The 15,926-nt window shown below is 47.5% G+C and overlaps 1 protein-coding gene across 6 annotated transcripts in view; it reads right to left on the bottom strand.

Annotated features, from left to right (window-relative positions):
• The window catches only part of LOC135913489 (hemicentin-1-like), a 708,068-nt gene that overhangs the window by 276,894 nt on the left and 415,248 nt on the right, over positions 1 to 15,926 (bottom strand). For all 6 annotated transcript variants that reach the window (XM_065446058.2, XM_065446055.2, XM_065446056.2 and 3 more), the window contains 8 exons: positions 13,585 to 13,688; positions 12,056 to 12,239; positions 11,338 to 11,607; positions 5,640 to 5,915; positions 4,818 to 5,105; positions 4,508 to 4,713; positions 2,541 to 2,622; positions 631 to 797 (listed from right to left, as the gene is read on the bottom strand). In XM_065446058.2, the coding sequence (XP_065302130.1) occupies positions 631 to 797; positions 2,541 to 2,622; positions 4,508 to 4,713; positions 4,818 to 5,105; positions 5,640 to 5,915; positions 11,338 to 11,607; positions 12,056 to 12,239; positions 13,585 to 13,688 (1,577 nt within the window). The remainder of the gene's footprint in view (positions 1 to 630; positions 798 to 2,540; positions 2,623 to 4,507; positions 4,714 to 4,817; positions 5,106 to 5,639; positions 5,916 to 11,337; positions 11,608 to 12,055; positions 12,240 to 13,584; positions 13,689 to 15,926) is intronic.

Raw genomic sequence — 15,926 nt, 5'->3', positions numbered from 1 at the left:
CAAAGGCTGGATATGTCAATACCAGGCTCGGTTGTGAGGCTGCAGATATATTCAGCTCTTCCTAATATCCCATGGTACGTAAACCTTTTTCAGTCGACAGTACGTTATATCTCTAGCAAAATGTTCACCGTAAATCAAGATGACAAGATTCATGCGGAACTTGCAATCGCGAAAAACAACGAAGATTTCAAATGGGAGAAAAAAACAACATCGAAGTCAACATAAATAAGAAATGATAGAGGCAGCGCCCGAGAAGTTAGGGTCCGAAAAAGGAGGAAGGAATCGATAAAGTGAAAGGGAGCGTTAATGCGCCCCTTTCACCGCTCACTGTCAACAAACGCACTATAGTAGGGCACGGACAATCCGCGTGTGACGCAACACCTGCCGCACAGTCTCAATTTACCACTTGCCCCACGCAACATTCCGTATACATTGTACAGACCATGGTGAAAGCTTCATACTGTATAACGCCGTGGCACGGAAGAAGCCGCTCACAAAGAAACCATCCCATAAATGCCTGCGCTGGTAAGCAGTATACATGTGCAAATAAGAAGGCGGCAATACGAAGTAGTTGCATGTAGATGCTACTACGAAGAACCCCTGCCACTTGCAGAACGAGAGGGACCCTGCCTGGAAGAAGAGCAGCTTCGGGTCTGACTCCAGCAGGGGCACCCCGTCGTGGAACCAGCTCAGTTGCGGTGCCGGAGACCCGGATGCGGGGCAAGCGAGCGTCACTGACTGGTGCAGCCATGCCGTCTGGTGCCGGTCTTGGCTCGACGTGTCGATGGAAGGTGGCTCTGCACGAACCGGGGGTCATTTATCATTACTTAATATTACAGCATGTTCAAATAGCAAAATGTTTGGTTCGAACCGAATGCGAATATTCGACAATAACGACCACTGAATATGGGACTACGTTCACATTTCTAAAGCAACATGAAATATTAAGGTTGCTCGGAGTACGTTTAATGAAAACATAAACAGTAGGCTTATATGCACTGACGCATGCATGTAATGCCGTTCACAATTAATCATACCGATAATCGAGTAGATAATAAACTACTGCGTTCAATAATCTGCAGCACGATAGCAATTACAGTAACAACAAAGGTACCAACATAGTAACAGTGTGTTCTCTGAACAAAAGACGAGTGATGCGACAGCACTGAATATTCTTTGAACGTGATCCGAACATGCTGAGGACAGCAAAATAATAAGCCAAAACAAGAATGCGCACACAGGCTGCTCAAAAACAAGCCATTATTAATGACTCACTGAAACGTAATAAACAAAACTTATCTGGCCCGCATGTTCGCTCAGCAACTGGCGCTTAACAACGGCAGCTCCCCTTCCGCAGAATCATTCGGAACATCCATCGCCCTATCTTCTTCAACAGTTTATGCCTTACACCGTATATTCGAAGAAAAAAACCCGTATAATCGGTAACTTGGATTACTGAATACTTGAATCGAATACGGACCAAGTAATATCAAGTATCACTTTAGAAATCTGGAGTCTTCACACACCTTACCTATTATAGTACAATTAAGCTTAACACAGACAGTTAAATCACGCATCGTAGAAGGTGCATTCCCTTAGAATCAAAGCGACATCAAACGGTTCTTCAGCAGACCCAATCGTGTGAAGTACCTTTTTTTTTCTTTTTTTTTTGCGAAAGGCACTGTTGGTCATCGGCGTTGCTAAACAAACACAGTACAAATGCAGGTTTTGCGAATAATGTGTTAACAGAGCACCCAAATTACATTTTGAAACGCGAACATTGAGGCGCGCAGCTGAAATGACCGCTTAAAGAACAAATCAAACACGCCCGCAAATGAAGAAGCGACAAAGGTCTGCGCGCAGTCGTGTGTGCGCGTTCGGTGCACGTGAGAACTATAAAAATCATCGTGGCGGGAAGGTCCGTCAAAACTGCTTGGCGTTTTTTTTTTGTTGTTGTTGTTTTTTCCCTCTGGTAAGTTGACAGGCACGACGGCGGCGGCGTCAGAGTGTCGGGGGGCTCGAGCGATGGCGCAAAGCGGGCATGCAGAACTTACGCGTACAGTCGCGATCAATTTGAAGGTGATCGCGCGAGCATCTACCGGCGGGCCTTCCAGGCAGCTTAGCGGCCGATTTCGGAACTGCGAAGATAAAAATTCGCTGCCTTCTTCCCCTTTTATGCGCTTCCAGGCTGCAACCGTCATCCCCAAGACTAACACGCCACATTTTTGTTTGTTTCCCTTTCATGGCAATGATCTGTGTGCATCGATGTCTCATGCATACCTTGGCTAACAATGACGCCTTTGTGCAAAAGCTGATAAGGTAATCGGAATGAATTTGCAGGTTGTCTCGTGAAGGGTGACGGGAGTGACAGCTGCTCAGGAAACAGCAAAAGAGAGAGAGGGGAGCTATCTGATGCTTCCCTCTCGACTGACGGCGATGACGTAATGTGGCGCTGCTCCTAGTTTCGGTCGCCGCTCGAGCGATCACCTCGAAATTCATCGCGACTGTACCGCGCGCGATTGGTCGCCATTTAGACTTACCTTGCACTTCCACTTCGAAAGCCCTGGAGGCCGAGCCCAGATTGTTCGTACCGATGCACACGTACTTCCCTCCGTCTGAAAGCTTTCGAGATAATGTGTAAGTTACGAAAAGTACGAAATTCGAATATTAATTGCAACAACCTTTGCCCTATGTCGCTTCGTCGGCAACGTGCACACTTCTTCACTATGCGTGATGCTGCCGTCAAGGCTGGATGTAGTGGCCTACTATTTAAAAATACACAGACTATATAGCGTCTGTACGAAAGCGTATATAATAATTTACGGGCTTCAACATACTAAGGCAACACTGGGGTTATGAGAGACGCCGTAGTGGAGAATCTCGGATTAATTTGTCAGCGTCTGCGGTTCTTTAACGTGCCGTTACGTAAATATAAGCACACGTGTGTTTTTTTTTCATTTCGCCTTCATCTTAATGCGGCTGAGAATCGAACCGGTCACTTTCGTGCGACAGCACATGTAGCGCCAGAACAGCCGTAAAAGGCAAATTCCTACAACATTTCATTATACGATGCACTCAACTAGATTATTTGTTTCCAGTTTCCGTAAGTGGTTTCTGGTGCAGCTGGTCGGCCGTTTAGAACACTGCTTTACGATAGCGGCCTCATTGCTTATGGTCCAGCACGTTGTTACCGTGGTAGCGGCGATGCCAATATAAGTAAATCATGGAGAAAATCATTCAGTTCCCCTCAATCTCTTTTTGAACCGTGGACATTTTCATTTCCGAGGCAACTGCTCCGTCGATTACGCCCTAGAGAACTTGAACCTTGTTGCGCTGAGAGTAACCAATGAAGCGATTTGGCGTGGCCTTACACATTAGGTACACAAGTAGGTTGAATCATGTGAGTTTCAAACTATCTTCACAATCTATATCGGAAGTTCAATGCGCTCTCAATAGAACTACCATTGGGAAACCTGTGTGTGCGGTTTGCATGTCTATTTGCACATTTTTCTAGCCGGTGGGCTGATGGTTTCAGCTTTGTATTTTTTACGACAGGTGTTCCACTTAAATAGAACCAAACTTGGAGAACTAAATAGAAGCAAGCCTTACCGAAGTAATACCTATGAGATATTGTTAATATTCATCTTGAGTTACTCAGACTGTGTTTTAAAGTGCAGTCAGTTAATTAATTAGTTACGTTTAACTAAACATTGTTTTATAGATTCGTTTTATTGCTTAAGTCGCTTTTTAGAAGTTGCATACAGCGTGCTCGTAAACACAATTAGGTTGTTTCTATGTCGTTATTTTTTATGCGAGCGTTCTTGCGAGCTCTGAAATAAGCCAAGGACATATTGGAAACATCGCGTTACTGCGAGATTGCCCGTCTGGATTGCAGCACTCTCAATGGCGTTTATAAAAGCCGAAGCCCACATACAAATCAGAAAAGAAGAAAGCGAGCGGCCACAGCGTCCCGCGTCCGTCTGCACCTTGGTTGTTGAAGCCATAATTGGCCACGGTGCTATAATAGATAAGAGATAGGCCGGCGCTTTAAAGGAATACAAACACACTTGTCGGCTTTCAACTGCCATGTGGGCTTCGTTCTTTACGAATGCGATTGCAGGCGCTGCAATCTGAAAGCGCAAGCTCGTAGTGACGCCATTTTTTCATATTTTACGGGCTTCTGCAGAGCTCGGGAAAAAGTCTCACGCAAGAGGTAACATGTAACAAACTTCATCGGAGGGCATTTCTGAGCGCGCTCTAAAACTCCTCAAATGCGATTCGAACAGTTCTAGTTTTTCTTATGCGACCAAAAGAAATTTTCACCGATAAAGGTATCGATGCACACTTCTGTCATAGTTGGTGTCGTTAATGAATAGACAGAAAATAATCGGTGAACGCCGGAGAAAATATGTCGTGACCTAGTACTAGACAGCGACCTTTTCCAGGCAGCTCCAAATTTTTTTAAGGTTTTCCGCAATTTTCTGTGAAAATTCTGCCTCGCACCCACCTGGAGCGAAGAAAGGTTGAGACTACGTCCGGACTGTAGGAGCGAGATGCCTGTCCTGAATTCGAGCGGAAGACCATCCCGAAGCCAGCGGACCACTGGCTTTGGCTGGCCAGTGACGTTGCAGAACAGCACCAGGTTGTCACCTTTCACGACGTTTACTTTCTCCTCGCCGTGTTCCGAGGGCCCCGTCCAGATTGCGGGCCTCACTGCGAACCATCTTTTCTTTATTTGTGCTTACAGAAGCGGGGTGCACCATTCCACGTGAGATAGAATTTAGTATCAGCAGAGAATAACAGTGCAGTATCCTCACCTAGTACGCTGAGAGAGAAGTTTCGGGTCACCCGGCCCACCTCGTTGACTACCTCGCATGAGTACGGGCCCGCGTGTGCGGTGGTCACATGCAGCATGCGTATGGCGTGGCCACCCCGGATGAGGTCGATGCCCTCTGGGAGCAGTGCGACTGGAGTGATCTCTGTGCCTGCCTTAGACCAGGTTACCGCGGGAGCCGGATTTCCGGTCGCTGAGCAGTCCAAGGTTGCCGGCTCACCCTCAAGCAGCTCCCAGGAAACGCGTTGGCCGACCTTGAGCGCTGGCGGAGCTATATAGATCGGGAGGGAAAGGCAATTTGCAAATTCGCCTTCGAGAAATTGTTAGAATACAGTAAATCAGCCAGCCATGGCGTGCGGAAGCTTGTCTCGCAAGTGAAACGTTCCTGCGAGTGTCGTAGGATCTCTTAAAGGCTACGGAGTATCTCGTTACTGAGTCCAGGGAAACAAAGTTCTTGCGTAAATGAGACAGAAACTCTATCACAAGTTATAGAAGAACCAAAAATGTTAAGACAGTAAATTAACAGGGAGGATAAGGAAATGTAACTCCTCCACTGGCACACCCCGGCCGCGGTCAGGAACGACAGCTGACGGAGTCGAATGTCCGTTATCAGTGTATTATTGTAGCGCTGGACCGGATGGTAACGAAGAAAGGACAACAAGCACACCTATAGAAAAGACACATGTGCAACAAATGGTGACCACGGCCAGCTCAAAAATACCGTGAAGATCTCAGTGCACACAATTTATTTCTTTTACGGGATGATACGCTCCATCATTGGTGCCGCACGATGCGGACCGCTCACCGAGCACGTCGACGACGAACTCCCGGGATGCCGTGCCGACCTCGTTGACGGCGTTGCAGCGGTAGCGGCCGGCGTCCTGCTCGCGCGCCGTCTCGATCACCAGCTCGGAGGTGCCCGGGCGCACGCGGCCGTCGGCGCCCGTGATGCGCGACGCGCCCAGGAGCCAGCTGACCTCCGGGATCGGCACGCCCGAGGCCGCGCACCGGAGCACCGCCTGGGAGCCGCCGCGGACGCGCACTACGCCGAGGGTCTCCTGGTCCTCGATCGACGGAGGAACTGCGCGCGTGCACAGAGTGCTGTGAACACCGCTGAAGTGCCAGCATCAAGGAACAATGTTTCCCTCCAAGCTATAAATTGCTGCACTTGGGATATACCTGGCTGCCAAAGCCGCCTTACTATATATACTGCCCCAGACAAATTATGATGGACTCTCGATGAATGCGTCAGTGCTACGCGATTTTATTACAAGGCGCTGAATAGCCCAAATTCAAGGTCGTAGCATGATCGCTCGTGCATTTTCTAAAGAAAACATGTCCGTATTTATAAAGTAATTAACTTTTGATTTAACACGTTAAGGTCCGCGGCTCGTGGGGTGATTACATTGCTTATCAGCGCGAGCACGTCTTCAGCTATACAAGCACGTAAGAAGCCACATCGCGCTTAATCTGAGTAATAAAATCAGTGGGGCCCGAAAGTTGAGCGAAGGAATGAGTTATAACTGGATAGTGATGGTCTCTGACTACGTTATTTTCGATGTCGCTACCGTAATGTTCAAGGAAATTGTTCAGCTTGAAAGGAATAATAGTTACTAGGCACTAGCGTGCAGCGGCTGACGAAACGACCATAAGGGTTATTTTGCAAAAAGCTTTTCAGCCGAAGACATTCTTTTGACTGGTCTTTTTCTGTGAGGAATACGCACATGCTTATATCATCGTTATATCATGATCATCATTTATTGGTGCCTTAAACTCCCATTTTCCGGATATTACGTACAGGGCATTACATGCGACAAGCAGGTCATTGGCCACAGTGTATCGCACCAAGTATGGAATAGTATGGAAGTGACAATAATGAAGTACAGCATCATGATCCAAAGCACATGTTATACATAAAAATACACAATGAGATACTAAATTTAAGATGTCTAATCGGTGCTAAATACTACTTGTTTAGACATCGACCGATTGCACCCACTGAACATGGACTGTGGCAGTTCATTCCATTCTTTTAATGGCAAAAGGTAAAAAGTACGGATTATTATTACTGCCACTCCAGCGCTCGACATTTGAAGGGCAACTCCGGCGTTGTTTTAACCTTATTATGATATTGTCATTCTCATATGGCATTGACAGTCCTGTCACCGGTAGGGTGGTTCAATTTGCTTAGAAATTGAGCAATACTTTTAAATAACCAATAAACGAGATACCGAAACGGGTAGCAGCGTTGTGTGATGTCACGGTGAGTCGATCACGTCAGATCCTACACTACCATACCGTAAGCATGCAGAACACGTGCTAAACACGCACTACACGTGGCGCTAACACCAAAGAAGCGAAGCTGATGTTTCCTGACGACATAGGGAGCTTTTACAGATTTTTCGAACCAGACAGCGGCGATTTCAGCGGTGATTTCAGCGGCAGTGGCGGTGTAGTCAATGACGTCACAGACACAGGGTGGCCAGTAGAAAGTTATGAGTCGGGAACGCAACCAATATTTAAAATTCATTTTAAGGCAAACTAAATGACTTGCAGCCGTATTGTTTGCACAGGTAATCAGAGTGTGAAAGAAAACGTGTCTTCTAAATTTTATGAAGAACAGTGGACATCGGAAAATCCGGTGACCGTAGTTTCCCTACGTGTGCAAAAGTGGACGTGATGTTGATGCGTGCGACAGTGTGATTATAAATTACCCTATCTTGTGAAGACGACGCAATTAGGCTCTGTTGCAGCTCAAGGAAGGTGGACAAGGCACACACACTATTTCCGGACTTTGATATTCAAGCGTAGTTTTAAATTTTAGTAAAGGAACTCGAGTGGCGCGATTTTATATGGCTTATAAGTGAGTTAGATACTTTTCGTGTGGTTCAAATAGATAAGGCAGCATCGCGCGTATTAAAGTTTGATCAGAAGTTTTGGGTAGTTGCAGGAATGAACAAAAAAGATCACTTAAAGGAAGTCAACGGGCTTGCTTGTTTCAGCGCTAAGTTACTGAATTTGAAACACGAACAAGAAACATCGCTTGCCACGATTGGGCCCAGGCAGCCAAGTTACTGAACTTGTGTTGGGGGTGGTATATTCAAGAAATCGGCTACCTGTTTTTTTTCCTGAATCAACCTTCAATGTGCGCATTTCATCAGTACTCATCCGATTAATGCATGTCTCCATGTTTTAATAAAAAGTTTTCTCGCTTCACCCCGCACTTCCCTATATGCATTGAACCTCCCATTACTGCTTCCCGGAGCTGCTGTCATATATTTCTTTGCTTGATGCTATCATTTAGGATGCTGCAGCTAACCAAAAAACACGAAACAGTTCATTTCTAGGTGATTTTATCATAAACAGGTGTGGTTGAAATAGCATAGTGAACAACATGAATTCAAAAATAACCCGCCGTGGTTGCTCAGTGGCTATGGTGTTGGGCTGCTGAGCACGAGGTCGCGGGATCGAATCCCGGCCACGGCGGCCGCATTTCGATGGGGGCGAAATGCGAAAACACCCGTGTGCTTAGATTTAGGCGCACGTTAAAGAACCCCAGGTGGTCAAAATTTCCGGAGTCCTCCACTACGGCGTGCCTCATAATCAGAAAGTGGTTTTGGCACGTAAAACCCCAAATATTATTATGAATTCAAAAATAAACCCTTCTCGTAAAGAGAAGGTAAAAAATATAACGGCGTATGAGACGTTTCTTTAAAGTTTTACTGCGATAGCAATTATATGAGTACCCCAGGCGCACTTTTGACGTCACCGTTATGGTCCACATAATGTCCAAGGGCGATAACGCCGTCGCCACGCGCCGTATATGCTGTATGTGCGAGTGAAAATGCGCGAAGGGAACCGAGGATCGCGTCTGAATCTTTTGCTCGCAAGGTAGGAAAGCTGGGAGGAAACGCGCCGTCTTCCGTCGCGCGAATGGCCGCGGGGGGATGTGAAGGAGAGAGGGGGCCGGCGTTGTTCTGCGGCAGTAACTGCGTATTTCGCAACCGCGCGCAAGGGGAACCGATGATCGTGGCTCAATCTCGTGCGCACAAGGGAGGAAAGCGGGGAGGCAGCGCGTGATCAGGGAGGGTGGGCGGCGTTCTACTCTGGCAGCAGCTGCGTACATTGCGCGGCCGTGCGCGCCCTACCTTGAAAGCAATCTGCAGACGGCTCATACCTTTGTGCGTGTTGTATTCTTGCCGCTCAGTTTGCGTTGAAGCGTTGGGCAGCACGAAGGCCACTTCGCTCGTTGCTGCTGCCGCGCTTCCTCAAGCCAGCGTTTTGACAGCGAGTGTCCGCGGCCATACTGTGTGATAAGTTCATGCTTCCGGTGAGCGCCACCACCATGCTTGTTAATTTAGTTAGTTTGCGAATGTTTCCAAGTTTACACGGCTGATAAATATACTATCCTTTTTTCGTATAGACCGTTTCATGGGGCGAGGAGGATAGGGCGCGCGGAGAGCCTTTCCTCCTCTCTGGCTTGGGCGATCCGGCGTGGCGCAGCTTGAAAGTATTGCTGTCGCATGCTGCGGAACGATTTCTTGATGTTTTAGATCGTACTCTGGGAAATTTACGCCGTGTCCGTTCATATAAGGTCGTCAGGGAAGCCTGTCGGTGCATCGGTAACTACAATAGGCGGAAATATCTTTTGGGGGCGCGAAAATGTGACGCGTTTTATCAGCCGCGGTGCACGCACATTATCAGTCGCGGTGTGTGTATGTGTTGTGAACTATTTTGCTTATATCGCTTTTAACTCAGCAAAGAAAACCGGTGTCGCTTTATTAGCAGCATGAAATGGTAAATCTGCTCAATATCTGATCGCTTGGCGTAAGGAGTAAAGCATAAGAGCGCATGCTCATGCACGTCCAACCTAAGGCAACCACGAAACATCTAAGCGGCAGGTGCAATCAAATATTTGTCATGCACCGGCATCGTTCTCGCGCATTTCGAAAGTCTAGTAGGCTTGAAATTACCATATGTCTACGCTAGCCTTCCTGCATGAGGCCGATGGCGCTGCTCAACACAGCGATCACTGCGGTTGGTGATCCAGCACGGTACATATGTAAGCTGTGCGCTTCGGCATTGCCTTTTTGGCCTGCATACAGCCATAATATATGAGGGATCGCATAAAAAGAATGCGATGCCTATTTTTGAGGACAAAATTTCCGTAATACGTGTGAGTGCGTCGTAGAGAACGGAACGAACACAACCGAAAAAGAAATTCTGTTATCATCCTCTTTCTAGAAAACGCAAGAGAAAACGGGCTAACACCGTAACAGGGCCTCGCATAGTCACGCTGCACAACGTTTATAAATATATAACCGCTGATGCGATATGCTTGGACCAAGTGGTATATAGAACAAAGATATATGTAATCCAGCACCTACCACTGCTTAGGACGCTCGCGCAGTTTGTAAACAGTCCCTTTGCTGGACAAGCGTAATTCAGACTGTAAGGTATGCTGCTATCACTTATCAAAACTATTTTATTCAGGGGCGGAAACCTCATCCATCGAACCAAGTAGTCACGCAATGTAACCTGCAGCGCACAGTTTGAACGCTTGTCAAAGTATAACATCACAGCTCCTATCGTAGCAGAACGGTACCCACGCTCACGCTGTTACGATCGTCGCGTATGTTTCATGGATCCTAAAGCGCAGCTTAGAGGATAATACTGCAATAAGGTCACATTAGTAACTGGAACATTCAGAAATACACAATTCATCTCCGAGGCTGATAGTAGACTCGAATATGCGCGCACACATCGCGCTGCGTGTTCCGTCCACCTCAACGCCAGTAAAAATTCCGCCCATGACGCCTTAAACCACTTCAGCACGTCTCACAGAACCGTTTACCACGTAGAAGACACACGTAATACTAAACAGGCCGCACCACGGCGAAAACAAACGCCAGAACCTGCCGCCGAGCGTATACCTGCCATGCAAAAGACCGCTTTCACCCAAGCCTGCATGGCGCTGCTCATAGGCGGCGCCACTGCATTCACAATATGGCGGCGCCTACGAAAAAAACGGTCTATATATGTCTCCTAATTTGCTATCGCAATCGATGCCTCGTAGTTTGGACGAAACTGCGACTTTCTTCAACAAGAAAATACAAGACATAAGATGGTCACTTTGATATTCTTTATATAACGAGGCCGAATGAGATTGAAGAAAGAAATGCAGCCTGCTCTGATGAATTTCGCGGGCGCCGTAAACAAGTTCATATGAATAGAAGCGCTCTCAGTGGTTTCAGTGCCAACAGAAACTATCGCAGAAACCGGGGCCGTACGACACACCGCAAGGACGAGTAAGACTGTCATAGAGTTACTACATTGTTTTAATGTTAGTGCCTCTTCCATGTTATAAGGTCATTGGCTTTAAGCTTGCGCCTTTTCTGCGTTGGACTTTGTATAGGACCATGGTAGTTACTGTCAAGGCGACATTGCTGATGGGGTACAGTTTTTGCTTAATTTACGACAACGTATGACGCAGTGGCACTTACCGAGCACGACGAGCTCGAAAACCTTGTGGGCGCTGCCTGCCTCGTTGGTGGCACGGCACACGTAGGTGCCGGCGTCACGCTCGGCCGAGGCAGCGGCGAAGAACAGCTCGCGGCGGCCCTCGCCCCGGTCGTCCGAGGGCCACGAGACACCGTCTCGAAGGAACGACGCCGTGGGTGCCGGCGTGCCCACGACGCGGCAGCTCAGCGTCACCTCCTCGCCTTCGACGACCCGCAATACTTCGCGGTCAGGACCCTGGATTTGCGGGGGAACTGCAAGGACGGTACCGAAGGGCGCCCATCAGAGGACGCCTATAAAGGCAGAGTCGATGGAGAGATTCAACAGTTTCGTATACAAATTTGAAGAACCCTGCTGTGCCGGAAGCCTTCGGAATAACTCACTCAGCGAACGCCTGTCATCTATGATTACGCCATAGCCCTCCTATAGATATTGCAAAGCTCGCACAACTAGCCATGCAGCTGCTGATAAACACATATTTTCACGCTTTCAGGCAACAGTTTGAATCGGAATGTCAAGGGAAAACGTTGCATCACTAATGCCAGTAACACAACACATTTCCTACTACAATTAGTGTCCTTCCATAGCTTTTGCTCCACTTGCGTTGTAAGTGTAAGAAGTGCACGCGCGTGTGGTGTAGGTGTTTCTATACAGCCAAACGTTCGCTGAGGGACGTTTAGGCGAGCCGCTCGTGCAACTCACGCAAGACAATTACGCGGAAGCTCCGCTCCGTGATTCCGGCCGCATTGCTGGCCACGCACTTGTAGACGCCGTCGTGGAGGAACGTGGCCGCCGCCACATGCAGGACGTCTCGCTCGGGAGAGAAATCGATTCTCAGGTTGTCGGCTATCGTGTCCACCTTGCGGCCATCTTTGTGCCACTCCAACTAATTGTGAAAAAGAAAATAGAAGGCGAGATTATTTCAGTATTCCTTGACATTCAGCTGTATTCCGAAAAATCTGAATTCAGGCATATATTGTTTCCGTTTTTCCATGGCTCGTGTGCGTGTGTGTGTTTACGAGTGTTGTCTTTGGTATGTGGCACGAACGAGGTGGTCTTGATTTGTATTTTCTCAGCAACGTTCGTATTTTACGAACCACACATAAACATTTGTTTTTTGCATGTGCTTTATACAAATGATGTCACTCTAATAGGAAGCGCGTAAGGGCTTATGTGGATACCCTACGGCTGTGTCGCGAGTTCCTACATACGGTGCTTCTTTATTTTAGATTCGCCAAAGTTTTAAAAATTACCGGTGACAAATAGCGAAATTCGTACCCTTGATGTAAATTATTCGATGAGGCGGACATTACATCTATGCGAAATCAAAATGCTTAATTGAATAGTTAACACAATTACGCTTATTACATTTTAAATTGATTACTTCATTTATCGAATGCTACATTACACAACCCCCGCCCTACTCACCCAAAACAGGGGCCACGGATTTATGTTCTGAAGTTACAGTCACGAAGACGTCATTCTGTGTCCACAAATATGACAGTGTGTATAGTACATGACCAAAACCTACACTACCATTTCAAGTAGTTAATTTAGCTAGGAATTGACAATCCACCCTGTTTCAACTGATTTTGCCTAACAAATTGCGCGGAGCCGTTGAGATATAAAGCCAGTGCGCGCGCGACAGCGCTTACGCCGGCAGCGGAACGTAGAACGCTGCCCTCGGTTCCAGTTTTCGTAGGCACCCTAATCGAGGTGGACACCTCTAATTTCGCGATCATGCTTGATTTCTACAGAATTGGTGTCCAAGGCTTCCTTCGACGTTTGCGTGTGATCTTAATATTTTTTGTTATTTGACAGTCTTTGTGCTTGAGCTTAAGAATAGAAATCGTCCCACGTCGACTTAATTCATTTCGACACGGTTTACTGCTGTATATTGTTTACACCTGTTAATGTTGAAATGCTTTCACCTTAAGTGGGAACGCCGTAGAATATACGTGAAAAACTCAACTTTCCTTTTACTGTCGCAAGACAGAGATGGAAATGTGGTACTGCGTTAAGTGAAAAAAAAGTCACAGAACAAAAATGATCTTGTTCAAGAGGAAATATAGTTGCAGGCCCAAAAATTGCGTCTCCCAGTAAACCACGAGAGAAACACATCTGTATAGGCGGACATCCGCCTGAATTTTATGTCACACCACTTCCAATGTTTATCAACCGTAATCCCATCCCCGGGAATCTCGTTCAACAAAAAAAGCTGGCCCACTTACAAGAGGGATCGGGCTTCCAGATGATCGGCACTGAAGTGAAAAGGGGGCGTTCTCGATCACCTTGTAGATCTCGTGTGAGACGGATTCTTCCATCTGCGGTGGAACTGCAGGATATGTCAAAGTATAAAGTACTCTGTGCCGATCAAATTCGTTCGCGCTGCACAAATATTCATGCACACATATACGTTAAGACATTAGCACTGCCTACACACAATGGGCTTTTTAAACGAGACAAGACCATATAGTAGTCTAATTTCCTCCTGCGAAGATTGCGACAAAGATGTCCAACAACTTACCCGACAATGCGGCATATATTCAGCCGTTCTCCGAGAAGGCCTCGCATTCCCAGCCCGCGGCAAAGCACCACGTGCACGCTTTGAGCGCTATACGAGTGTAAGTGTAAGTGTGTGTGTTTGTAAGTGCAAGTGCGACTGTAAGTGCTGGCTGTATATTTGTGCAATCACTGTGTATATACCGCAGTTTGCCATTGGTCATACCTTGCTGAATACGCCGGTTCTGATCCGATCACGGAGCACCTGACGTATAGCAAGCCAGACGAACAACCAGGCATATTTAGCTTTTCATTAAAATGAGCATATTTCTCTCTCTCTCTCTCTCCTCCATTCAGCCAAAAGCTGTCAAGAAAACTGAAGATTTTTTATCTAGGTAATTTCACCACTCATGGTGAAATCATTGAGTGTCTGACGAACGAAAATTGTTACAACTGCAGGCAGTGCGTGCTTTTTTAAAATTTGTTGAAAAAAACGGGAATTTCTGAAAATATTTAGAAAGTTTGGCATAATTTGGAAAGTGCTGATTTCTCTCTTAATTTCTGTAGTACTCATTCAAACATGTGCATCGATGTTTGCTGCGCTTTTAACTACGCAGCGCTCATAATACCAGGGGTGTGAGCTTCTGCGTGTGTTCATTACTTTTTGCATGTTCGTATATACCGGGTTGGCAAACCGATTTGCGGCGTGTCGGCGCTCCTCTCCGTATGTTCAGTCAGGCCGTTTTTGCGATTTTTTTTTTTCAATTGGGCTCGACTGAGCGTTTTTTTAACTAGTGACATAGCAGTCTCGCGACCACTGGACTGCCCCCAATCCCTCTGCCTTAAGTGTTTCCATTTGTCGTTATGGCCTCCCTCTTTGCATAGTGTTCCTTTTACAGCACAGCTCTTTGGCACCCGTTCCGGCATTTCACGTCTCCGTCGTGCCTCGCCGTCGGCATCGCCGTTCTAGCTGCGCACGCTCCTGCTGCCATCTGTCGCGTCCGGCGCGAGTCTTGCTTTCCCCTTGTCTACCTTGTCCTGCAAAGCCAGATCACGTGTTCCCGCCTATTCTCTCGCCACTTTACTCCACGCAGCGCCGTTGCGGTGACTATCGCCGCTACCGTCTACTCCGCCCTCACCGTCCCCTCTCCCGCTATCGCGGCACTGCCGCGGTGCCGGCGGTGGGCGTTCCTTGCCGCCTCGCGGGTGTTCCACGTCTCTCCGCTCCTCCGTCTCCGCGTCGCGTAGCTGTACGGCTCTCAGCCGTGTCTCTCGCTTCCCTGTTTGCGGGGCCCGTTCCTCAGCCTCTGGCAGTGCTTGCGCCTGGCTGTCCTCCTCCCGCGTCGACTCTTGCCCTATACGCCATGTGCAAAACACCGACAACGCCACCTGTCGCCAAGGCTGCGAAGCGTAGGCGGGCTTGGGTGGGCACTGTTCCCGTTAGCGCCTTTGCGCGTGCTGTCATGTTTGCGTTCTTGATCGTGATTTAACGCTTATGTAAGCTTCAGTGATGCCTTGAAACAACTGTTGCGTAGTTGGGTGCTTCAACATGTACGAAATACTTGCCAGGCACACACTTTGTGTCCGGTGCTGCTTCACGAGCAAGAGAGACGGGCGCGGTAGATCGCGGCCCTTCGACGGACAAGATAAGCAATTGCGCTTTGTTTACTGCAGTTTTAAAGCGATTAGAACGTTTTTTTTTTGCTTGATGTCGCTGCGCCTTTAGTGTACGCTACCGTGTTTAAACTTTGATTATTAGATTATGGGGTTCTACGTGCCAAAACTATGATATAATTATGAGGCTCGCCTTAGTGAGGGACTCCGGAAATTTGGACCGCCTGGGGTTCTTTAACGCGCATCTAAATTTAAGTACATGGGTGTTTTCGAATTTCACCCCCATCGGAATGCGGCCGCCGTGGCATGGATTCGATCCCATGACCTCGTGCTTAGCAGCCCAACACCATAGCCACTAAGCAACCACGGCGGGTCATTTAAACTTGGTCGCCTCGTCTGCAGTCCAGAAGATACAATAAACATTGGGTTCTTATTACTTATGAGACGCGAAAAAAAA

This window comes from Dermacentor albipictus, unplaced genomic scaffold (genome assembly GCF_038994185.2).
Source record: "Dermacentor albipictus isolate Rhodes 1998 colony unplaced genomic scaffold, USDA_Dalb.pri_finalv2 scaffold_14, whole genome shotgun sequence".
Taxonomy (NCBI): domain Eukaryota; kingdom Metazoa; phylum Arthropoda; class Arachnida; order Ixodida; family Ixodidae; genus Dermacentor; species Dermacentor albipictus.
Note: the sequence above shows the minus strand (reverse complement) of the source record. Positions and strands in the feature narration are given on the sequence as shown.